The sequence below is a fragment of the Trachemys scripta genome, chromosome 3 (genome assembly GCF_013100865.1).
Source record: "Trachemys scripta elegans isolate TJP31775 chromosome 3, CAS_Tse_1.0, whole genome shotgun sequence".
Lineage (NCBI taxonomy): Eukaryota > Metazoa > Chordata > Testudines > Emydidae > Trachemys > Trachemys scripta.
The window spans coordinates 173,595,247-173,611,839 of record NC_048300.1 but is presented as its reverse complement, the minus strand read 5'-3'; the positions used below and the strand labels follow the sequence as shown (position 1 = coordinate 173,611,839).

At 38.7% G+C, this 16,593-nt stretch overlaps 1 protein-coding gene across 2 annotated transcripts in view; it reads right to left on the bottom strand.

Moving 5' to 3' along the window:
* Positions 1 to 16,593, bottom strand: part of TAF1B (TATA-box binding protein associated factor, RNA polymerase I subunit B) — a 58,088-nt gene that overhangs the window by 5,687 nt on the left and 35,808 nt on the right. For both annotated transcript variants that reach the window (XM_034766494.1, XM_034766493.1), the window contains 5 exons: positions 10,963 to 11,110; positions 7,157 to 7,334; positions 6,711 to 6,757; positions 5,220 to 5,310; positions 4,668 to 4,738 (listed from right to left, as the gene is read on the bottom strand). In XM_034766494.1, coding sequence (XP_034622385.1) covers positions 4,668 to 4,738; positions 5,220 to 5,310; positions 6,711 to 6,757; positions 7,157 to 7,334; positions 10,963 to 11,110 — 535 coding nt within the window. The remainder of the gene's footprint in view (positions 1 to 4,667; positions 4,739 to 5,219; positions 5,311 to 6,710; positions 6,758 to 7,156; positions 7,335 to 10,962; positions 11,111 to 16,593) is intronic.

Sequence of the window (16,593 nt, the reverse complement as noted above, 5' to 3'; positions counted from 1 at the left end):
CCTGTGCCAGCACTGCTACTGTCTCCTCCACCTGTGCCTGTAGCCAGACAGAGTGCCTAAGCATGGATGCCTCTACCCAGATCCTGGTGTGGTTTTGCAAAGACTGTAACTTGCAATTTCCACTTACTGATAGCCAGGCTGGGGGGACCATCCAATGTGAGAGGTGCCTGCTGGTGGAATCTCTCAGGCAGCAGGTGGGAGAGCTACAGGAGGAGGTGGCTAGGTTGAGGAGCATCCGTATCCATGAGCAATTCCTCGACAGTGTCCATGTGGAGACAGCTGAGGTAGCTGTCCCAGTACACAGGACTGCTGATACACCACTGGTGGAGGAGGAGATGGCTCAGGGTGGACACTGGCAGCTGGTTACTTCTGGCAGCAGGCAGTGCTCCACCCTTGCTCCGAACCCTCCTGCCGTGGTTATAGGTAACCATTATGCTCTTCTTGACACAGGAAAGAAGGAATCACTCCCTACAGTAAAGGAGGAGACGCCTCGTACCCCTAAGGCTGGAAAGTCTGCTGCCACCACTGCAAATAGGAAACGTAGGGTAGTGGTGGTCGGAGACTCTCTGCTGAGGGGGATGGAGGCGCCCATCTGTCGCCCTGACATCTCATCCCGGGAGGTATGCTGCCTGCCGGGGGCCCGTATCCGAGACGTTACGGAGGCATTGTCGAGGATTATCCAGCCCTCTGACTACTACCCCATGCTACTCATCCATGTGGGCACAAATGATACTGCGCGGTGTGACACTGAGCGGATCAAGAGTGACTACAGGGCTCTGGGAGTACGGGTGAAGGAGTTTGGAGCGCAGGTGGTATTCTCTTCAATTCTTCCTGTCAAAGGTAGGGGCCCGGGCAGAGACAGATGCATCATGGAGGTGAATGCCTGGCTGCGAAGATGGTGTCGCCAGGAGGGCTTTGGCTTCCTAGACCACGGGATGCTATTCGAGGAAGGACTGCTAGGCAGAGATGGCGTTCACCTTTCGAGGAGAGGAAAGACCCTATTCGGACACAGACTGGCTAACCTAGTGAGGAGGGCTTTAAACTAGGTTCGACGGGGACAGGTGAGCAAAGCCCACAGGTAAGTGGGGAACATGGAGATCGGGGAGATGGGTCGGAAACGAGAGGGAGTGTGGGCTATATTGGCAGAGAGAAAGGAGAGTCAGGACAAAACCGGGAGGAAAGATCAAACCAGTATCTTAGATGCGTATATACAAATGCGAGAAGTATGGGGAATAAGCAGGAAGAGCTGGAAGTGCTAATAAATAAATACAACTATGACATTGTTGGCATCACTGAAACTTGGTGGGATAATACACATGATTGGAATGTTGGTGTGGATGGGTACAGCTTGCTCAGGAAGGATAGACAGGGGAAAAAGGGAGGAGGTGTTGCCTTATATATTAAAAATGTACACACTTGGACTGAGGTAGAGATGGACATAGGAGACGGAAGTGTTGAGAGTCTCTGGGTTAGGCTTAAAGGGGCAAAAAACAAGGGAGATGTCCTGCTAGGAGTCTACTACAGGCCACCTAACCAGGTGGAAGAAGTGGATGAGGCTTTTTTCAAGCAACTAACAAAATCATCCAAAGCCCAAGATTTGGTGGTGATGGGGGACTTCAACTATCCGGATATATGTTGGGAGAATAACACAGCGGGGCACAGACTATCCAACAAATTCTTGGACTGCATTGGGGACAACTTTTTATTTCAGAAGGTTGAAAAAGCTACTAGGGGGGAAGCTGTTCTAGACTTGATTTTAACAAATAGGGAGGAACTCGTTGAGAATGTGAAAGTAGAAGGCAGCCTGGGTGAAAGTGACCATGAAATCATAGAGTTTGCAATTCTAAGGAAGGGTAGAAGGGAGAACAGCAAAATAGAGACAATGGATTTCAGGAAGGCAGATTTTGGGAAGCTCAGAGAGCTGATGGGTAAAGTCCCATGGGAATCAAGACTGAGGGGAAAAACAACTGAGGAGAGTTGGCAGTTTTTCAAAGGGACACTATTAAGGGCCCAAAAGCAAGCTATTCCGCTGGTTAGGAAAGATAGAAAATGTGGCAAAAGACCACCTTGGCTTAACCACGAGATCTTGCACGATCTAAAAAATAAAAAGGAGTCATATAAAAAATGGAAACTAGGACAGATTACAAAGGATGAATATAGGCAAACAACACAGGAATGCAGGGGCAAGATTAGAAAGGCAAAGGCACAAAATGAGCTCAAACTAGCTACAGGAATAAAGGGAAACAAGAAGACTTTTTATCAATACATTAGAAGCAAGAGGAAGACCAAAGACAGGGTAGGTCCACTGCTTAGTGAAGAGGGAGAAACAGTAACAGGAAACTTGGAAATGGCAGAGATGCTTAATGACTTCTTTGTTTCGGTCTTCACCGAGAAGTCTGAAGGAATGCCTAACATAGTGAATGCTAATGGGAAGGGGGTAGGTTTAGCGGATAAAATAAAAAAAGAACAAGTTAAAAATCACTTAGAAAAGTTAGATGCCTGCAAGTCACCCGGGCCTGATGAAATGCATCCTAGAATACTCAAGGAGCTAATAGAGGAGGTATCTGAGCCTCTAGCTATTATCTTTGGAAAATCGTGGGAGACGGGAGAGATTCCAGAAGACTGGAAAAGGGCAAATATAGTGCCCATCTATAAAAAGGGAAATAAAAACAACCCAGGTAACTACAGACCAGTTAGTTTAACTTCTGTGCCAGGGAAGATAATGGAGCAAGTAATTAAGGAAATCATCTGCAAACACTTGGAAGGTGGTAAGGTGATAGGGAACAGCCAGCATGGATTTGTGAAGAACAAATCATGTCAAACCAATCTGATAGCTTTCTTTGATAGGATAACGAGCCTTGTGGATAAGGGTGAAGCGGTGGATGTGGTATACCTAGACTTTAGTAAGGCATTTGATACGGTCTCGCATGATATTCTTATCGATAAACTAGGCAAATACAAATTAGATGGGGCTACTATAAGGTGGGTGCATAACTGGCTGGATAACCGTACTCAGAGAGTTGTTATTAATGGTTCCCAATCCTGCTGCAAAGGCGTAACGAGTGGGGTTCCGCAGGGGTCTGTTTTGGGACCGGCTCTGTTCAATATCTTCATCAACGACTTAGATATTGGCATAGAAAGTACGCTTATTAAGTTTGCGGATGATACCAAACTGGGAGGGATTGCAACTACTTTGGAGGACAGGGTCATAATTCAAAATGATCTGGACAAATTGGAGAAATGGGCTGAGTTAAACAGGATGAAGTTTAACAAAGACAAATGCAAAGTGCTCCACTTAGGAAGGAAAAATCAATTTCACACATACAGAATGGGAAAAGACTGTCTAGGAAGGAGTACAGCAGAAAGGGATCTAGGGGTTATAGTAGACCACAAGCTAAATATGAGTCAACAGTGTGATGCTGTTGCAAAAAAAGCAAACATGATTCTGGGATGCATTAACAGGTGTGTTGTGAGCAAGACACGAGAAGTCATTCTTCCGCTCTACTCTGCTCTGGTTAGGCCTCAGCTGGAGTATTGTGTCCAGTTCTGGGCGCCGCATTTTAAAAAAGATGTGGAGAAATTGGAAAGGGTCCAAAGAAGAGCAACAAGAATGATTAAAGGTCTTGAGAACATGACCTATGAAGGAAGGCTGAAAGAACTGGGTTTGTTTAGTTTGGAAAAGAGAAGACTGAGAGGGGACATGATAGCAGTTTTCAGGTATCTAAAAGGGTGTCATAAGGAGGAGGGAGAGAACTTGTTCACCTTAGCCTCTAAGGATAGAACCAGAAACAATGGGTTTAAACTGCAGCAAGGGAGGTCTAGGTTGGACATTAGGAAAAAGTTCCTAACTGTCAGGGTGGTTAAACACTGGAATAAATTGCCTAGGGAGGTTGTGGAATCTCCATCTCTGGAGATATTTAAGAGTAGGTTAGATAAATGTCTATCAGGGATGGTCTAGACAGTATTTGGTCCTGCCATGCGGGCAGGGGACTGGACTCGATGACCTCTCGAGGTCCCTTCCAGTCCTATAATCTATGAATCTATGATATATAGAGAAAGCCTGAAATGTTTATTTTTCTTCTTCTTCCTTTTTACATTTGAAATTCAAGTCAGTCTATTCTAAAAACCTCTATGGTGATTGGAACTATTATTAAAGTTATGACCCCATGTAAGTAAAGAGACTGAAAGTTATAGAGGACCTGAGAGGAGAAGTAATTTTAAATCAGATTGTTTAGAGGTCTTTTTAAAAAACATATTAAACTCCATATTCTAATGAACATTTTGAAGAAAGGATGTTTTAAGAATTCAAACACCATTACCCCACCAGTTATGCTATCAGAGCCCACAACACATGCTCAGACTCCCAAGAGGTACTCCAGCAAAAAAAGTGAAGACCAAACAGACTTTCCCAATACCTTTACAATAAAAATCCTGTAAAAAGAAAGCTTAAAAAACACAGGCTGTCTTTATATATAATAAAATAGCATAAAAAGGACAAAAGTTCAATTACTAAAAAATCCATTTCAAGTCTCTTGTAATATAAACAATGTATTCTGGTACTCTCATTCTAAATCCCTTTGATAAACAAAAACTTGAACAGGGAAAAAAGACAAGAAAATATTAGCATTGTATTGCTCACATTGTTGGCTAAATGAAATTATACTCACGTCTTTTCTTAAGAACTACAGATTTTTCCTTGGCTGAGTAGAATAGTGGTTTTTCACATTTCCACAGACACCTATCAGTGAAAGAAATACAACCTGGTGAAAAAATAAAAACCAGCACAACCATAGCCAAACAAACAAGAAAAGGCAGTCATTTCTCAGGATTGTTATTACAAGTATCCAATGTTTTAGGAATAACCTCAAGTTGGTAAGTGCCCAGTACCATTATTCCCCACCATGCATAAGAGAAGTCTGTCTTCTGTGGGGGTAGAAGAAGTGCTCTTCATCAATTTTTCACCATTTATTGTAATCAGTTTTGATAGCTTTAGTAATTCAGTCACTGGTCACAGAGAGTTTCCATTTAATGAATATGTCAGGCCAAAGTTCTAAGTGTGATGGGAGAAAGAGCATAAGGATTTATTAATTTGCTTTACTCCTCCAAGCTCATGCGACAGAAATAAGGGTGAAATCCTGGCCCCACTGAAGTCACTGAGGCCAGGATTTCACCCCAGATGTTCAACCTCAAAAAAAGTGAGGTACTGAACAATAGCATACCGGGCTCTTTCTTCATCTAATTTCTTCTGTTCCACATCCACAGACTTCTTCATAACCTTGTACCACTTTTTGAAATCAAACCACAGGCAGCCTGAAGTAAAATCCAAAATTTAGTTTTAGGAAAAGTGATAGAGCACAATAAAATACAGAATGTTCGAAAGATAGCAGCAGTTAGACCCTGAGCTTTCTTTTTAAACAGGTATATTGCATATCCTAGACTCTAGATGCCTTAAAAAATAAATCAAACAAAGCAGCAGGCAGTGAAGAAACCTATAGGATACCATCAGGGATGTGGAGGAGCCAAATAAGTGGGAGTGAATTGTGTGTCTTTAGCTCAGCTCATATAAACACCTTACACTTCTTTGGTTTTCACTCTTTGGCCCTTACCCTGCTGCTAAGAATAGCAGGAGTTAATAAGGCATTTTTCTCCCTAAGCTCCATGATTCATCCTTAAAGAGGTGGTTTGATTTAGATTTAACCCTCCCTCTCTAGAGAATAAACCTTTCACCTTTGCAACATGAATTGGCCTCCATACATATGGAATGTGAACTGTTCAAAGGAATAATGAAGGTTGACAGGTCAAGAATTTTAGCTACTTTTAAAGTATTCTTTTTAATTCTTTTTTTAAAGTATTCATGGGATTCTGAAAAGTTTAATCAGCTCCCAAAACCATGAAAAATAGCCTTCTCTGCTAGGCATCCTGCAAACAAAATGCCAACCCATATTCCTCCTGCCCCTCCAAAACTCCAATGTCATATCATCCTTCCATATTTATGATTAAATAGAGTAATGAAACATATAGCACTAAAAAAACCCCAAACCCCTGTTCTGTGATTTGAGAATAAGTACCTCTCAATTTATGCCTGAACTGTACCACATATGCATTTAAGCAACATACCTAGCACCTACTGTCCCATGACAAGAGGAGTAAGTATGACTTCAGTAAATAACCACTGTACAGTAATTATAAGGATTCCAAACAGAACCAAGATGAGGAGTATATTTCAAATAAAACATGCTTAAATAACTAATTTTTGAACTTACAAGGTATTGTTTACTCCAAAAAGCAGTGATGTGTATATTCCATGAAGAACAAAATATACATGATATAGCCAAAACTTTTGAGTTGAATTCAAAGAATGCAAGAGCAGAAATAACAGAAGCTATTAAAACTTTAAATATTTTTCAGAAAATAAAGTGGAAATGTTTTAAATTTCTATCTAGTCTTGCCCAACATTACAAATTAACAGTTCATACTGCAAATGTACATGCTAATGCAGATCCAACAACTCTGCAAATGGGCTTCTAGATTTTTAAATTTACCCCAAAGGAGTAATTGATGCACCATAAAAAAATTGATGAAAGCCAAAAAAAAAAAAAAAAAACCTCCCCCAAACCCGACATTCTTAGGGTTAATAAGTCCATGCCCTACTTAGTTTAATCACAAAATTTCATTTTAAAAATTATATTAGATTCTTTCCACTGACATACCTTCTTTGTTCTTTTGATTTCTTTTTCCAGCAAAGTTTGCATTTAACCTGAAAATATATATATTTATCAGATGGATTGTTTTTTTGAATCTTACTTTCCACTTCTGAAACTTTCAAAAAAATTTATTTAAAACAAAACCACTGACACCAAAAATTCCACCCATTTTATCCTTAATCCTATCTTTAAAACAATCAGATTTGGTTATCAATGTAGTCACCTGAGATGTGAACTATTGCTTACTTTTAAACTAAAATTATTAGTTAGCTAAAGGTACAGTAGCATTAAATAACAGATCATGAGTTATAGCAAGAAACTGACATTGCCTATTATTGAATCTGCTTTCCATTCTTTGGGCCTGAGTTAGCGGTTTAAAAAAAGTTTTAGTGCAACATGTTAGAAAATTTGGGCCCTTCTGACATGAAAGTTTGCTCATAAAACATACTTACCATTCATATTGATCATCTAGTAAAAATAGTAATTTGAGCACTACTATAATGATGGCTGCAGCAAGAACATCATATTTTACTTTCCTTGCTGATTTATTCACAGGATCAAGTGTCAGAAAGTCTGTTTCTCCAACATGGATCTTTTTTACCACTCTGCAAGTCCAATCGTGCAATTCATCTAATTAAGAAAAAAAAGTAAAGTAAAATATTGTTAAATAAGCTGTACAGACATGCTAAATATGCCGGTTAGCAATATGCCAGTTTCTAACACCTTATAAATACACAGATTTTTTTAAAATACAACTTTTTACCAATATTAACTAAATTAACCCTCAGAACACTCCTATGAGGTAGGCCAGTATGATTTAAAATATATACTATGAAATAGGGAAGAAAAATTACACTTTGAATAAAATACTCATTGGACCCTTTGGATGGAATAATGATGTTGCTAGGCCACCCTGGTGATACCCTAGGTATGGCAGATCTTAAATACAGGTTGTACAATCTTTAACTTGCAGGATCAGGGTCTAACTTTACTACTTCAAGTAGCCCTGTAGCTTTAAATAGGACTACTCCCAGTAATAAAACTAAATGTGTGTGTAAGTGATTGCAGAAACAAGGCCTGAAGTGACACAGTTTAAAGTTTATAAGGCTAATCTTAACTACTCTTTGTTTAAACCACAAAAGGAAAGAAATTCAGAGACATCAATATTATTCCAACATCAGTTGTACTGCATCTGAACAGTCCAATATTACTGTATATTTATTTTCACTGGTGCAAAATCCCCACATTTCTTACCTTTCCAGTTTAGCAAGAAACTCAGGAACTGATTACATCATCAGATTCCAAAAAGATTAGCAATATCTTGCTATATTCTGACTGCGTACATCAGTTCAGCTATACTTTCTATTCCCACAACAGCTATTGCTTGTAAGATGTTAAATTAGTACAAGACCTGATCCATAATTTTCCAATTGTCACCCTCATACACAACACTAAACACACAACAGAGAATGACAGGTTTCAGAGTAACAGCCGTGTTAGTCTGTATCCGCAAAAAGAAGAACAGGAGTACTTGTGGCACCTTAGAGACTAACAAATTTATTAGAGCATAAGCTTTCGTGGACTACAGCCCACTTCTTCGGATGCATATAGAATGGAACATATATTGAGGAGATATATATACACACATACAGAGAGCATAAACAGGTGGGAGTTGTCAGAGTTGGTAAGACAACTCCCACCTGTTTATGCTCTCTGTATGTGTGTATATATATCTCCTCAATATATGTTCCATTCTATATGCATCCGAAGAAGTGGGCTGTAGTCCACGAAAGCTTATGCTCTAATAAATTTGTTAGTCTCTAAGGTGCCACAAGTACTCCTGTTCTTCTTCTTACAACAGAGAATATGCATCAAACCACTACAATCCCTGAAAATAAAATGTTACCAACAATAGCAACTCTTACACAAGAAAGTTTCAATATGTGTAAATAGTGAATATTAAAAGAAAAAATGACTTCTCATAATTCCACACTGTCCCAAGGGGATATTATCAATTCACTGTAGCCTACATCACATAATATATTCCCAGCCAGCCCCCCCCCCTTTTTTTTTTTAAGGTTTTTATTAAGGCAAAGTTTCAATAAAACGTTAACATACTACAGCATACATTACTTATTCAGGATCAGATTAATATCCAAAGAATCTGGCTAAAGCTTCTGGATTCCAGGTTGGAAAGCCCTCCCTCCTCTGAGAAAGCTAGAAATGGTAACCACATTTTTAAATAACTATCATCTTTTTGGTGATTCTCTTGGTACAACAGCTTTTCCATTACAAGGACAATCCATATTTTACTATACCACAATTCCAAAGGAGGAAGGATCACCTATTTCCAGTAATGTGCAACACAAAGTCTAGCTGCTAACAATAAAAATATATTTTGTCATTTTGTTTAAATGTAGATCCTTTCCTGGAGCAATAAGTAAGCAGATCAGGGGATTTCTAACAAGTTGGTATTCTGTCACAGAATCAATGTCTTTAATAATTTCCTCCCAAAACAGTCTAATTCCTGGACACAATCACATGTGCAAGTATTTTTCCCTTTCCCTGCAACCCCTCTAACACAGCACTTTCCTAGTAACAAATACAGGATGGATCTTAATTGGAGTCAAATGCCACCTACACAGTAATTTATACAAATTTTCTTTATGAGCTACACAAATTGAAGATATATATCCCTTTTCCCTTACAGAGACACAGTCATCCAGATCAATTTCTTTGTCCAAATCCCTCTCCCATCCTGTTATTCCTTTTTCAGATAGTCACAAATTTTTTTTTATGTTAAGTTTTATTGTAGATTCCATTTGTTGTTCCTTTGTAACTATTCTTCTTTTGTAATAATTTTAAAAGGTCTGACAACTCTGAATTTCTTTGTAGTAAGTCTGAAAACTGCAGACCTACAGACCATCCTCAATTCACTTAGTTGATATGTCAAGATTTCAAAATTATGTGATGTTATATATAGTGCAATGCTACACAGGCACAGAATGATTAAAAGATGGAATGTCCAGTCTGGAATTTTAGCCCTAAATGTGAGGTTTCTTCTTTTTACACTTTCAAATGTGACCTTAAATAAGAATTGTAAGCTCACACGGTGAGAAGAATTGTTGTATACTCATAAAATATCTGATATGTATGAAAAAAATAAATTACCATTTCTAAATTATTTGGTGAAATCAGCCATCTTGACTAACTGGGACATTTGTGATACCTGCAGCATAGAAGCTCAATATGTATAGCATATACACTAGTTTCTATAGTCATTTGTTAGACAATCTTGAATGTTTACTATTTAAACAAAAAAACATGAAATGTTTACATAGCACTAATACTGATGTTAACTCAGAAATCGGGCAAGTCAGAAACTGGTTTACAGTCCCTGACACCGTGACCCCAGAGAACTAGAATCACAAGGTACTTTTCATTTCAGTTTGTAAATACTGAGAAATCTCCAGCTGAGCTTCAGATAATTGTATAGAGAAAAATGGGATTATTTCTTTCAATTTCTGTGATCAGATTTTATATATTTTAATATAACTTCAACTGAAAACTTACTGAAATTAGTTACAGCTTGCATAGAAAATAAGAGTCTCAAAAGTCACTTTTAAAAATGAATACTAGCTATTCAAATGTATGTCAAAACATGTTTACATTGAGATTAAAGCAACAGAAGCAATTGCAATATGAACTCCATGATTTCCACTTTAAACTCTGTTTTTAGGAAGTGTCCCCCAACTACAGTGGCACTCAAGAACAACCTTAAAAAAATTCATGTATACAATGAACATCAGCTCTCATGAAATTAAAAATGAGTACCACACATAGGGCTTGATCCTGCAACGTGCTCTCCTCCAACCCAGCAAAGTACTTAACCACATGCTTAACTTTAAGAATATGAACAGTCTTAAGGACGATTGGCAGGACTATTTACATGCTTAAAGTAAGCACATTGTTAAGCACTTTGCTGGGTCGGGGTCAGGGTGCTCAGAGCCTTGCAGGATCAAGCCCATAATGTTTCACTGTTCAGACAACTTATTACATTATTTCTGTAGTAATTATCTTCGGGGTTCCATATCTAAATGTTAAGAAACTTAGAAGGAAGAGGGGAAGCACTGTCATAACAGTATGATAAGGCTAGTATGTGAATAGTTCATCAGTTCCTTTGCTAGAGAGCCTTAGCAGATTTATAGAATGCAAAAATCAAGATTTAATTAGACGGTAAGTTTTAGAGAGTATTTACCAGGTAAGTTGGCTTCCATCAGATATTTAATGCACAAGATGTTTGGATGAAGAAAGCAGCTATCAGTTATAGCTGGAAAACAAGGCAAATCTAAAAACGCTGCAAGTTCAGACATCTTGTTATGCACATCTTCATATACAGGCCAAGACTGAAAGACAAAATAGGTTTAAAGTTTCTTCTGTTTTGCTTTTTTATTTTACTCCAGCATCTTTAGCTAATCTTTCTTAATTCAAATTCCAAATTATTGTTCTATAGAAACGTTCATGCACTTCCCTGAGCACTTCTACAAGCATTGGTATTATGCAGGATGCTCTTTGGAGCTGGAACTTTGTTCATGACATGTGTTTGTGAGGCAGCAAGCATATTTTTGGGTTCTCAAAAAAACCTTAAAGCACTGCAAATGGAGCATGACATCTCAAAGGTAGACAAATAACCAAATCTGTAGCTCTGTAACATAACTTCATACAAAAATCCCTTTCAAATTTCCATACCTATTCATAGAAATAATCTTGCAACTGTCTCCTTTCAAATCTATTAACCACATGAAGAAAAATCTCCAAGTACCCATGGTTGTTCGCAAGATTTGGGTAAAATGTGTTTTGTTGAATGTAAAATTGTTATGGGTGAGAATGAAGTGGATGAATTTGGCGATGTGTCTGGGGTGGATATCGGAGAGTTGTCCATTGTCTTGTAAATATTAGACCAGGCAGCTAAGCCATCATTGGAGGGATGATCGTGTACAGGGAGGTGACCTCCTGGTAGTAAAGATGGTGTTCTAAGGAAGGTTGTGAATATTGTGAAGTTTGTGAAGGAAGTTAGTTGGAAGAAGCTAACCCTTTGTGTGATGAGTGGTTTGAGGATGGTTTCTATGGCCAGGTCTACACTACACCCCTAATTCGAACTAAGGTACGCAACTTCAGCTACGTGAATAACGTAGCTGAAGTTCGAAGTACCTTAGTTCGAATTAGTTCGAACTTACCTTGGTCCACACGCGGCAGGCAGGCTCCCCCGTCGACTCCGCGGTACTCCTCTCGGCGAGCTGGAGTACCGCAGTCGACGGCGAGCACTTCCGGGTTCGACTTATCGCGTCCAGACTAGACGCGATAAGTCGAACCCAGAAGTTCGATTTCCAGCTGTCGAACTAGCGGGTAAGTGTAGCCAAGGCCTATGAGTCCCAATATTCCTTCAGTAGGAGTGCCATGGCCAGATATTATTGGTTCCCTTGTTTGTGTATCTTGGGAAGCATATAGACGTTCGTGGAGGATGAGTATGTAGAATCTCTTGAAGTTGTTTGAGGAGGGGGGATTTGATGAGATTCTTAAATTCCTGTGTAAATTGTTGTGTGGGGTCTTCTTTGAGTTCTTTATAGTAGGTGGACTGAATAGTGACAGTGGATTTATGGCTTATTGCAACAATCTATAATCCACTAAAAACCCCTCCCCTCCCTGCAGCTGCTTCTCCTTCCCCTTTCTTTCCTCTGCTATTTAATGTTTCTGGCCCCAATTCAGCAAAGTAGTAAAGCATGTGCTTATGTCTATTCATATTTAGCAAAATATTTAAGCACATACATCACAATAGTGTCAATTTTAAGCACACACTTAATTCAGTGCAGGCTTTACTGCTCTGCTGAATAAGAATGAACTGCTAAACTGGGACCTCTATTTTTGAAATCTTATAACCCAGGTTAAAAAAAAAGCCGAATAATTATGCTACCAACAACAACTGAAATTCAATAGTCTCTTTTTGTTCCATTATGTGATGTTTAACTCTTTTAATATAGGCAATTCAACTGTCATTCACACTTAACGGTTTTGAATGATTGCTAACAGTATTTCTATTTTTAAAAAGTGCCCCGAGCCTGCAATTAATTAAGAATGTGCTTAACTTTAAGCATGTGAATAGTTCTATTGAAGTCACTTAAAGTTACAGGAGTAACTTTTATAACTGTTTTCTAAACAGACAGTGATGAAATGTAATCTACTCACCTGTTAGACTTATCTTGAGAAAGAAGAAATACATGTGTTACCAGAATACTACAAAAATCAAGGTTTACAGTCCCCTCCAATCATTCTAAGAAACAATTCATCAGCTTTACAACAGAATAATCGTTGAACAAAATTTAAATAGTCAGGATTTCAAGTTTGAAATTATATACATTCTTTGATATCCCACTGATTTTGAAATTTATGCATCATTTTCCTAGTGTTCTGAAAGAGCACACTGGAAAATCAACAAATAATGCAAATAGATACAGTGCAAAAATAATATACTTAATTAGATATAGTGGAGACAGAACTTTCCCATGAGACTAAGAAATGCAAATACTGATCTGCCTAAATATCAATCAGGCCCCGTGTTAAAGATGAAAAGTGAGGTACATAAGGAATTCATAGCAGCTTAAATGCATCATTTTTAAGTCACTAAACAAACATCACCACTGTTATTTAAGCATTCACGGTACTTCACAAAAGATTATAAGTAGCTTTTGTTCAATTTTTTCAAACCAAATTCAAGGTTTAATTTTATGATAAGATGGTAAAGATCAGCTTTTTAAGTGATGTAAAATACTACTCCCTAAATAATAGTATTTTGTTTGCAGTGAAAAACAACACCACAAATAGTTCAAAAGGATACCAACAACCTAAATACTACAGTGTGGCCTCTTTTTAAGGATGTTTTTGAGTATAAATAGACAGGAGTGCTCTCCCCTGGGTATGTGTTCACAATGGATTTAATAGAATTGGGACATACAATACACTGGGAGGGGCACACTAATTCATGACAAGGCCTCCCCAACCAAACCCTTCTCTTGATTCCTCCTTCCTCCTGTGGTTTAAACCCCAACAGCCTGTTTACATTTACTGTAACACTCAAGTATTTTTCCTATTACAAAGGGATAGATAATTACAATGCTAGATTGAGTGACTTATGCATTGCCAAAAGCACATAGTAGTGATTCTGTTTTCTTCATGTCTGTAAATAGCAAAGTTAAAGTTAAACAACACACACGATAATTTTCTATCAGGAACCTAGTTAGTTGAGAATGACAATGGCTGTAGAGAGCTCTATCATTCAGAAAGCACTGAAACATCTTAATCACAACAAACATTTTACACAGTTTAATGTCAAAAGAGCTATTAGCTTTTGCAGTGAAGTCCCCATGTGAAAATTTTCACTCCTACTTCTGCAGAGTCTACCACACAAATAATGTATTCATGTTACAGTAAAGGGGGTTCATAAAATACGTTCCCATATCCGGATACACATACATTCACTGAAGACAAACTTATAGCAAACGTCAAACTGCCCTGCCTCAAAACTCATCACCTTCCACCCATCTACTTGTGTGTCCCTCCCCAGAAAAAGCCTGATAGAACAAGTCATCCTGAAAGTCAACCAAGACAGGCTTCGATTAACCAACAAGGGAAGCAAGTTTTGGAGTCACGGCCCTCTCAACTGAGAATGCCCTGCCTCCAGCACCTCATGATTAAATTCAGGGAAGGTGTGGTTGGAGATGTTAGATCATATGCCTCAGATTACCAAAGTATAATTTTTTTTTTGTTACCTAATCCCAAAGTTTCTCTTCACATTACATATTTTCAGCTGTGTTTGTGCTAAATATTTACAAGGGCTCCCCTATCCATCTCATTCTGGAATTACTGTGCTTTTGTTTACTGTTCCCAGTCCTTGGGAGTCCCCCAAACAGTTTGTAACTCTCAGCTACAAGTTCATGACGGCATTTTAAAATTCCAAGGATCAAAGACAGAAGAACCATTATAATACGTATGACAACCAGCTAGTAGTCTTCTCATACTTTTGGCAAACTGGAGTTTTTTGAAGACGGATGTGGGAGATTCAGTGACTTGTCTGTATGTGGATGCAACTGCTCTTGGGCAACTTTTTGGTCTTTGAAAGGTCCTTTATCTCTTGTCCCCACATATTATAAAACAAGATACTTTGAATCTAGAAGGTAATAAGGGAATTTGATACTACATGAGAATATCTACTATACTTTTATCCCTCACTGTTTAATTTAACTCACAAGGCAGACTATTCTGTAGGAAAATTAGCACCTAGAATATGGTATCCAGAGTGCTACTTGTTGGATTGTTTCAGTTAGCTAATTCTTTTATCATTCAGAGCTCTCTGGGAGAATTTTTTTCCTGTAATAGAAGAGGAGGACAAACTAGTTCCCACAAAGTAGATGATCCAAATTGCTACTATGAATAATCAGGGCATAGAAACAGGTAATTGTTTTGGGTGAGCCCAGATTGCATCCTCTCATGCTTGTTATGACAGTATCAGAATGTTGCTGATCAACATGTAAAAAACTGAGAACCTATTGGCTAACTTTTCAGATGCATTTTCTTCCTGCTTCTCTTAGACTGAGGGTTCGCAAACTTTTTATTACCATGGATCACATCTCAATAGAGAAAGCCAATGGACCATTTCTCCTCTCATTTGTGATCACATAACATCCCTGTAGCGATTGTTTTGCATGTATGGGAAGAAGAAATCCTGATATCTAGACTACATGTCCAGGAACGAAGGGACCAAGTGGTGATCCCACTTTAATGTGATAAGGATCTATCCTTCTTAAATTTGCTATGCAGTTGTCTTTGCTGTTGATTTAATTTTCTCTTCTTCTGTTTTATTCCTCTCTCCCTGAACATTTTTGAACTGATTATTCCTTTTCCTTTTGACCATGCTTTGCTTCCACTTGGTCCCTTCGTTCCTGGATATGCAGTCTAGATATCAGGATTTCTTCTTCCCATGCTCCTCTGGGCATATTGACTAGTTGTCTTGTTCTCTACACCTCTGAACATTCCCCTACTGATAGTGGTCAGCAGCTGCAGTCGCTGAAAGGGTCTCCTTTTTCCATCTCCTCTTTAGCAGTGAACCTGGTAGAGGCCAATCCTGCCTCCTATTTTCCAGCTACACCTCTACCCTATATAACGCGACCGATATAACACAAATTCAGATACAACGCGGTAAAGCAGCGCTCTTGGGGGGGAGGGAAGGCGGGACTGCGCACTCCGGCGGATCAAAGCAAGTTCAATATAAAGCAGTTTCACCTATAACGCAGTAAGATTTTTTGGCTCTCGAGGACAGCGTTATATCGGGGGTGGAGGTGTACTTTTACATGTGTCCAGATGCCTCTTTGAAATGAAGAGGTTCAATACTTGTGGGACTATCTGAAAAGACTCTCACCTATCTGAAGCAGCCTACGACCAGCCACCTCTCCCCAGACTAGTTTGGAAAAATGTGCTAGGGTGACAAGGCCCACTGACTAGGCTATTGATTATTCCAATATGAAGGCTTAGGCGAAGATCAAGCTATAATTTGGGGGGGTAGGGGGATTTTAAAAAATTATAACTACACCCAAAAGTTGGTGCAACACATATATTCTTTATAAAGGCAAATATAAACACAAAACACAGTAAGCTATTTATTGTAAAAGAGCTAGTAAATCAAGTTCGTAAACTAGAATAACCTGCATGTGTCTAATAATCTGAAATGTGGTGCAGTAAGGAGCCATAGCTTCTGGGTGATGCAGAAGTGTTAATATAACCACTAGCTGATTTCATAACAGAGCTGACGCTAGCTCCAATAACTGTGCCAGGTGTGAAA